Source organism: Mesitornis unicolor, unplaced genomic scaffold (assembly GCF_000695765.1).
Source record: "Mesitornis unicolor isolate BGI_N332 unplaced genomic scaffold, ASM69576v1 scaffold11828, whole genome shotgun sequence".
Classification (NCBI taxonomy): Eukaryota; Metazoa; Chordata; class Aves; order Mesitornithiformes; family Mesitornithidae; genus Mesitornis; species Mesitornis unicolor.
The window spans coordinates 1-10,090 of NW_010201162.1; the positions used below are offsets into that span (position 1 = coordinate 1).

Here is a 10,090-nt window from a genome sequence, read left to right on the forward strand (position 1 = left end):
ATTCTGTGATTCTGTGATTCTGTGAATGTGACACTGATGGTGGAAGAAGACACAGTCACTCTGCAGAGAGAACATTCAAGCAAGTGTACTTTGCTCTGAGATGAGAAATGACCATAGAAAGCCACATACAGACTGGAGGATGACATGGCTGTGTACCTTAGTTTTTGCAGTACTTCATTACATACTCATCACTTAGAGGCATTATAAGAGAACTAGCTTTCAAGCTGAAGAATAATGTGAATGGCTGGGATTAAATCTGAAGGCCAATGTAAAAGACTGGCAAGGGAGAGTTAAGTAATAGCTACTTGGAAAGAAGAGGAAAACAGATGTTTCCATTTTGTTTTACTGAGTACAGAGATATAATTTAATTTATAAAATAAAATTCCCTATGATTTTGAAATCTGGTAATTTTAGTCTCAAGTGGGAATGATGGGTTTTGTATTACATATCTCATTGTATCCTTTCTTTCTCCTTCTCTTATTATTTTTCAGGTTACCTGTGCAAATTTAACAAATGGAGGAAAAACAGAACTTCTAAAATCAGGAAGCTCCAAATCCACACTAAAGCACATATGGACAGAAAGTAGCAAAGACTTGTCCATCAGCCGACTGCTGTCACAGACTTTTCGTGGAAAGGAAAATGATACAGATTTGGACCTACGATATGATGCCCCAGAAACTTATTCTGAACAAGATCTCTGGGACTGGCTGAGGAACTCCACAGACCTGCAAGAGCCTCGGCCCAGAGCAAAGAGACGGCCCATCGTCAAGACTGGGAAATTTAAGAAAATGTTTGGCTGGGGTGATTTTCATTCCAACATCAAGACTGTGAAGCTAAATCTGTTAATAACAGGGAAAATCGTTGACCATGGCAATGGGACCTTTAGTGTTTACTTCAGGCATAACTCCACTGGTCAAGGGAATGTATCTGTGAGCCTAGTGCCCCCTACAAAAATAGTGGAATTTGACTTGGCACAACAGACAGTGATTGATGCCAAAGATTCCAAGTCCTTTAACTGTCGAATTGAGTATGAAAAGGTTGACAAGGCTACCAAGAACACACTCTGCAACTATGACCCTTCAAAAACCTGTTATCAGGAGCAGACCCAGAGTCACGTGTCATGGCTTTGCTCCAAGCCCTTTAAAGTAATCTGTATTTACATTTCCTTTTATAGTACAGATTATAAACTAGTACAGAAGGTGTGTCCTGATTACAACTACCACAGTGACACACCCTACTTCCCATCAGGGTGAGGACCAACACGTGTCTGAGACTGAAGCCTGGGGAATAAAAAAGGTCGTATGACAGGGCTGTAACCTCAAGGAGAAGGCCACATCTATAGCCTGGAATGTGTCTACCCGCTGCTGCTGCTGTCAAATGGCTGCAAATATGTTAGTGGAAAACAATCTAATGTAATTTTTGCCCAGTCAGCTCCATGTATCAATCTAGTTGTAAATCACTATGAATTTGAAATAAAACCATACACATACACAGAGACACACACTCTTTTCAGCTCACATCTATTGAGATTCCTGTTAAGAGAGCTTTCATTGTCTGATATCTAAGGTTTCAGGATAACCCATCATCAAGCAAAATGGATTAACTAGACAGAGAATGGTTTCTAATGCAGACTGTTGTGGAAATCTCTTTGAAAATCCTTTGAGTACACGCCAATCAATAATTCCCACTCATGCATTCTACTGCTTGGAGTAGCTGTACTGGTAAATAATACTGTAGGAGTAAATACTTGTTAAAATGGGAAAAATGTGTGTTTAGAGTTCAGTATTCCTTATTATATGAACACAGCAAAGCATTGTGACTTTTTTCCAGCATACAGTAGGCACATTCAAGGTGGTGTTAGGTGGCTCTTTTTCTGTGGAGCGAGCCTGTTACTAGTAAAGATGGGCAAACATTTGGAATTTACATGTGAGCAGACATTCTGGTTTCATGTTTCTCTGACTCTTTAAACTCTGACTCTTTAAGCCTGGTTGAGTTTAGGCCAGCTAAGCTACTTAAAAGCTCTTCAGCTGATCTCCAAGAAGGAAAATGCCTGGTGGAGAACATGTAAGTTATAAGTGGCTGTCTTATCTTTATTACAAAATATTGTAACAAATTCAATATCCTAGTCTTCATTTGTATGAATGGTTTGTATTGTACATAATTTAACCAGTGTTATTTGAGCTGCTTATTAATATTAACTTGTAATTGTCTTTCTGCTTGTTATTGGTTAAAAACAATCAAGGAAATGAGGAATCCATTTTATCAATGTAGCTGTAAACTCCATTAAAAGACAGAACTATGTACAAAGCATTTATTCAGCTAAAGTATTGTTGAAAGCGATACATATACAACATTACAGTCTGTCTGTGTTTAGATATTTTATTTCCAGAGAAAGAAAATGAACTGTACATAATAAAAAAATCTTAAAGTTGAGTTTCAATATGTACTGTGTAGATAGTAGTTTAAATGGTTCTGACAAGTGGATAACACACTAAGTCTGACATGGTTTTCAATCTTGTTTCCTTGCATATGTACATATATATATATACACATAGATTTATAAGTTTATGTGTGTGCATGTTTGTATGTGTATTTGTATGTGTGTGTGTGTGTGTGTGCAAATAGATATAGATATATATGTAGAATATATACAAATTTGTGGAGCCCTATTCTAGAGCTATTCTATCTAGAGCAAGCAGTTCTCATTACTGAAGGGTCTTGCTGATTTGAGTGGCAGCCACCACTCACATAAGAAACTACAGGAGCAGGACTTTATTTAAAATGATTCATTATCGTTCGGAAGTGGGGAGACTTAGACCTGCTCTCTGTGTATACAGGCCTGCCTTTGCCTTAATTCTAGCCTCCTCTGAGGCACTGATCTCTCTTTACGGAATTTAGAGATCCCTTTTTATGGTACGAGGGAATTTTGTTCTTATAAACAAAAAGATCACAGCTTTTATATATCTTTTTTGTGTATAGTAGCATACTTTACCCCCAGCATCCAGATAACCAGCAACTATAATAAGTTCATGCCTAAAAGAAAGGTCCCCGAGGAACTCAATATTTCATCTCATATGTTTCAGAATTATCATTCCTGGCAGTGCTGCCTTTCCCCTTCTACCCTCACCCCCATATTCTATGCTCTTGTGTGAAAGCTGTGAATGCAGATATTGGTCAGCTTCCAAATATGCACAGCATCATGAACAGCTTTTCCAAAGTCCCAATAATCCCTCCACTAATATTTCAAGAAGTGAGAAGTTTGAAACAACTTCCACTTGTTGACCTCTCTCGCTGAAATGTGCAGAACCTAAAAGAGAATGAAAAAGCCCAAATGGATAACATTATTGATCAAGTAAATATTTTCCCATTGATGTACAAGTAGGAGAGGAGACTTTCATATTATTATTGCTTTGACTGCTTTGAACTGGTATGTTTGTGGGAATTTCTTCATTATATTTGACATTTCCCAGGACAAACTTGTGACCCTGGACCCTGTGTAGATTTGGAGAAAGAAATGGTCCAAGCCATACAATCTAGATTCTGATCTCATTCAGGAATATAATGAGATAAATTCTTTTTTTCTTTGACAGCAATTGTGATTATTCTGGTAGTGTTTCTTCATTTTTGCTCCATGGAAAGCAGCTCTTCTGACTATAAACCATAAAGTAGTTAGTGCTATGACCAAGAGTAGAATTTTGGCTTTGTTAAAGTCAATGGGAATTTTGCTATTGAGTTCAATACAAATTTCCATTTAACAGTGTGTAGAAATCCAGTGTTAAATATGATTAGCCATCTTAGCAATATGTATTGCAATTGAGCATTACAGACTTTGTGATCTCATTTATATTTCTGAAAAATGGATGTGAAATACTGTGACTGGTACAATTTCATTATTTTGTTCTTTTTTAAAACTTCCCATAAATATAAGAATTATATGCATTCTGGTCATATATATCTATGTATCTATATCAACTTTTCAAGTAACATCAATACAAAAAGGAATTATTCATCATGCAATGGTTTTGATCCTTTTAATTGTGGTAGTTGTTATTTTATCTGCCTCTGTCACAGTCAGTCATGCTATTTTTTATTTTTAAGCCTTTGAAGAACTTGCTGTTCTTCATAATTGTTCTTGAGTTTGAACTTGAAAGAGTTCTTTTGGTGATCTGGTTGTGAAACAGTGGTCTAATATATAAAAAAATATATATAACATGTTGCTTAGGAGCTTAACTGCATTTCATTCAATCTCTTTGGGAAATATTTTGTTTTTGCTAACTTTGTTAAAGAATGTTTTTGGTTTTGCCATTTGAAAAAGGAATTTAATGAACATGAATGTGTTAATTCAGATAACCAATGTATGTATGGGTATCTGGGTCTTGCACATGAAAAATGCCTTAATGGAGTGCTAGGCCAGGCAAATGTTGCCTCACTACAACTTGCTAATTCTAGACATAATAAAGATGTATATCTCCAAAGGTATATTTTTAGGATTAAAGAAGGTTGAGTTATTTATTTTTAAGAAATGAAGAGACTGATTTTGTTAACTTTTTTAAAAAAACATTTAAAGCATGTTTTGTGTCTTATTTTCACTACCTAGAGAAGTCACAAATAGGGATATTTTAATGACACCGATCCTTCCTGTTGCAAAAGTACATGGATCATGCACTTAAGCAAAGACCAATATGTTAAATTTGCTTTGGATGGGTCAGTGATGGAACTTACATATCAGCTTCTGTGCTTTTGAGCAAATGAATCCAGGGTGTAAGAAACAAGTGGTTTTACATTGCAAAAATCACTGATAAAACTTCTGAACAGTGATGAGAAGCTGAAAGACTTTCCTTTGTTAGTTTTAACAAAATATTTCAGCATGGGACAGAAAATATACTTTCTTCCTTCCTTACCAAGCCATTCGTAAATTTTTATCCATTTCTCCCCTTTTTCCACATTTGCACGGATAGTAAGCAAATTAATACATTTATCCTTACAAAGCTTTTGTCTTTCAATGTTTCTCTTACTTAAAAAGTATGATCTCAGAAACTGTTGAAATTCACTCTACTAATTTACAATGAACTAAGAAATGTTCAAACTCCATTTACAGGAGAGCAGAATGGTAGTCTTGTAGTGTTATGGTGCATGCTAACCTAGAAATTTATGTAATACTACTCAAGAGATTTACTCAGAGGGCAGTTTTTCTGTGATTAAATCATTACATCCTCATGCATTCTGAGTCCTATGCTGTAACTTAGAATCCTGTAGGAATATCATAAACTACTCTGAAAACGATGTGTTAGAGAATTATGGAGGGAAGCAGGGATTATGAAATATCTGTTACTTTTACAGAAAAACCAACCTATAGCTAAGGCATCTGAAGAATTATTCTTCACTAGAAGATACTGAAATGCAGTCTTAACATCCTATGAGTCCTCCATGCCCTTCTATCATGGAGGCAGTCAAATTGTATCTGACTGCATCTAGAAATGGAAGAGAATCTTGTCTCTAGTGATCTGTAGTCAACAGTGTATCTAACATTGTCAGAGACCTCAAATGACTGCATCCAAGATCTGTTGTGCTAGGAGCTGTTTATTGCAGAAACGTGTATACAATACCTTTTCAGAAACACTTTTTATGCCAAGAACTCCCAATTTTCAAAACAGTGCACTGCAGAGTTCTTGTAAATTGTGCGTGTATAAATTTGAGGCATATTGTTTATGATATTAGATTTTTTAAAAAAATATGCACAGTTCTCACAAAAGTACTATTTTTCAATACTCATATATACATCAGTGAAATACAGGTGTTCCTGACCCTTAGCAAAACTTCTGATTCCACTGTATCAGTGTGGAATCCATAAGAAGTAAAGCAACTTTTTCATTTTGTGCATGTATTAAAAAATGGAAACCTTGATTGTCATTTATACTGAAGTTCTTTGATGAGTTACCCTGTTACCACTTTAATGTATATACTATTTCCTATAATGTATATACTATTTCCAAAAACATTTTGACAATAGAAGCACAGGCTATTGCTTAATATAAAGTATCTTTATGGTTTTTTCTTCCATTAAAAAAAACCACAAAAGAATGGGCAATGTCTTACTGAAATTATGCTAAAATACATACTAATTAATCTTCTAAATAAATTTGAGGAAGTCAGTATCTATAGATAAGTTTTACACTTTTTGTTGTGTTTGAAATGAGAACTCATTAAAACTAAACTGTCATTTGTAAAGTGACAGTAAATTGTGGGACTGTGGGAATATTGTGTTTCCTTGGGTAGAACACACCCGATAATATGATCTAATACATGTAGCATGATCCCTCCAAGAGGGTTGATGCACCCTGTAGGTAAAAATAAATTCTTTTCATTGTTTTCCATAGTCTCTGCTCATTAGTTAAAGTTCCATCACTACTGAAACTAACAAGGAGAGTGCTTTTTTGTACAGCAGTTTATTTTCTGGTTGGAATACATCTATACCATTTTTTTATTCTGTTGAAGGGCACAGCTGGCAGATCTCTGCTTCAGCTTGGGCTGATGTCCTGTACATGATTTTAAATCCTTTATCTTAATTTACCTTTGGGATAAAGAAACAAAGGTAGGTTTTTAGGTGCTTTAGGTCACAACCAAACCAATGACTCACTTGAACTGTAATTCTATGAGAGCTTTGTCAAAGATAGGATTTGAGAAGATGGAGAATATGTGAGATTTATTCCTAGTTCCAAGTACCTCAGCCATGTAGCAGATCAAAGTATTGCTATGAGGGAAGGCTTTAGTGGTCTGTGAAATGAACTTCTGCCTGCTGTTAACAGAAAATTAGAGGGACCAAAAGTACAGTTGAAATAGTTCAGTGAAGATGTGGAAATTAGCCATTTCAAAAAGTAAATAAAATACATTTTCCGGTATTTTATGGAAGCACTACTGAGTCCCTCCAAAAAGCTCAGTGTACTTACAGAACTGTTCATGATGGTGAACAAGTAAGACCACAATTGGCAGAGGCATAAATAATGTAAGACCTTCAATTCCTCATCCAGGTGACAATGAATCTAAAATGAGATGCAAAAGCTTACTTAGAATCAGATAATCTGATGAAAAATGAGGTCACTTATGGAGCGTGAATGAAAAGTCATATTAATTCTTACAGTATCCAATAGCTATAGTTGTGGTGAAATTTATTTTGCCATAGTTATGAAGCGTCTTTGAATTTCTTGAGTGGAAGTATTTTGATTGGTGAATGGAACAGAAATAATGCCTGACTGACAGGGACCATGGTGATCTTGCATTCATGACAGTTTTATTTGTTTGGAGTTTTTTGATATTGTTTTTTGTTTTGTTATACAAAAGGCATTTACCTACCAATCATTCAATTTAACCTTCTAAGTGTGAAGTTTGCCTGTAAACTGTATGAAAGGAACTGATATATAGGTATGTGACATTAAGGGCAAACAGATTTTCCACAACCTAAGAGCAGTTAATGAAAACTTAGCTGATGAGGTTCAATACATTAGCTATAGCCCTTCAGAAAACAGGTGTATTTGATATTTGACACAAACTTTGTACTGTGTTTTTCTCAAGAGATCATCAGTATTTTACAGTACTAACTCCATCCATATTATGGTATGATAATGTCTCCTTTGTGTATCAGAAACTTAGTGGTCACCATTTCATTAATCAGAACCATTACAATGAGAAACTTTTTATTATGTAATCTCTTCCGTTACCAATGAAGTATTACTTTCTCAAACTTCTTCCACCATTGTTCTACAAGTCTTGTGCAGGTTTATGCTTCCTGTTGGTTTGCTGTTGTTGTTGTTCTTGTTTGTTAATTTTGTGCAATTTTTGTTTTGTTTGCTTGTTTGTTTTCCTACAGACTATAGAGTTATTGATTTTAGATACCTGAAAGAAGATTTTTCCTCCTACTGAGGTAAAATTTTTAAGAATTTGTAAGATTCCCATGAATAAATGAAAGGGATGCTTTTGGCATCCCTTACAAATTCTCTCCAGTTATATAATTTATCTAATTGCACAAGTATATAGCCTGTACAGTTGCCTTTCATTAACCACTCCAGAAAAACTGTGTAGGTCTTCTCAGAACAACTCCTATTTCCTCAGTCTCTATTGCAGTTAAACACTACAAATGGATGTGGTATTATAGAGGCAATCCCAGTAACAGAGGGTCTTATCACCTTTCTCTAAAGAAATTCCTCCATGTTCATAGTTCCAATGGTCTCTCTCAGGCCTAATGTATTTTACTTCTAGTAAGCTCTCTGCTCTTACTTATAATAGAAATGGCAAGCCTTCTTTACGGTGCTTTCCAGAGTTCTTTCTCAATCACCACTGGAGTTTTGAAGTAGCAGTCTTAGGATATCTTAGTAGCTGTTTTCCTACAACAATATTTTTCACTGCTCTACCTCTCTAGGCCCATTTTTAATAAACTTCTAATCTCACAGATGTAAGAAACACCTGTGAACTTCATTAGCAAATTACTTAGACCTGTTTCTACGTCGCTGCTGTGATGTCATATATAAGAAATAATTTATTATTCTTTTCTGACTGGTTTCTGGTGCGTCTTCTTCCCTGTTTGATGTGTTTTATCTTACTCTTTTGTTCAGTCATTTTGCCTCGTTCAGATCACATAGTGCTCCACACTAATGTATTTTACACATAGAAGTGGATGAGATATATAATTATGTATTTTACTAAAATTCAGCTATGATTTGATTGCATTAACTTATTTAGAAATGCTAAGGAACAAGTAGCATTGGTACTTATAATTCATTCTCAGAAAAAGATTTAAGTGTGCCATAAAAAATAAGTAGGTACTTTATTCATAGGGCTGGGAACTGATGTAAATAAAGTTGTTGCCTCTAAGTGTCTAAATATCACTAAAAGGCAAAGTGATTTGCTTGGAGGTAAACCAAAACAATAATAGAATTTCACACCATTGCTAGTAAATACACACTATTTCCATTTAGTTTCCTGCTATATCATGTCTGTTTCTAGGTAGCCCATTAATGTACAGCTGTAATTGCCAGCCTGTAGGCTTATTCTATTCCTTCAACTTCATCTCATTCTCCCCCAGACACCATTAACATCATTTTAAAAAAGGCTCCTCTTGCTACTCTTGCATGGCTTAGAAGACCTGATGGCTTGTTGCCAAGAGAAGGCAATTAACTTTCTGTTATCAGAATTTCCCTTTTCAACTTTTAAATTTGCAAATTTCCAGAAATTTTAGTTTATCCAGTTTTCACACTTTAAATTTACTCTCCGTCTTATCCCTAGCAGGTACTGATTTTTTATGTTCCAGTTTTAGATCTTTTCCATCTGCTGTCTTTGTGGAAGAAAAATGCAATAAATTAAATTGCTTCCTTTTTTAGGTTAGCTGGATTGTAATATAAGATGTCTTGAACACATTATGTTTGTAAACACACAAACAATAAATTCAGTATAGAATATATTAAATGATGCCAATTATATATATATGGGTAACAGGAGGCACATAGAACGTCAATTAAATAATCAAATGCAAATAAATCATAAAACAAATATAAGCATATTTTTACATATAGTTGTAGACATCATGTTCATTTATTAATATTTTCAATGATAAGTATGATATTATAATGTCTTTTTACAAATAGGGAAGGCAAGGAGATAAGTTAGATGAGACACTGAAAACTGGGTGGTAAATGATCAGACATAAAATTAGAGTCCCAGTAACTCGCTCTCAAGCTTCAACCAATAGATGTTAATACCCTGAAGCTAATTGCAAAGAATATATCTGAGCCAAGTACAGGGCACTAGAAACTATACATTTTAGCGTGACCGCTATAGATTTAGAGAGAGGAACAAAAGGAAGTTGCAAAGCTGTCTAGTTCTGAGCTTCTGTCCAGAAAAGGTTCATAAATGCTTAGATCACACTTAAAGATGTTTGTCTAAACTAGCAATTGTTTTTAGTTTTCACCAATGTGCTTGATTCCTTGTTCTCTCAAGGTAATCTGGCCCAAAACTCAACCAGTAATTTTGAAGCCATATATTCTTGTGCCTTTTCCCCGAGGAAGCTATTCTTGAAGTCTTTCACTCCCTTCCTTCCCCT

General features: G+C 35.0%; 1 protein-coding gene across 1 annotated transcript; it reads left to right on the forward strand.

Annotated features, from left to right (window-relative positions):
• Window positions 1-414: 414 nt before the first annotated feature.
• Window positions 415-2,440, forward strand: NXPH1 (neurexophilin 1; the record flags this gene model as incomplete). The annotated part of the gene is made up of 1 exon (XM_010189981.1): window positions 415-2,440. A coding segment is annotated over one exon (839 nt), but the record flags the coding sequence as incomplete, so codon positions are not given.
• Window positions 2,441-10,090: the final 7,650 nt, after the last annotated feature.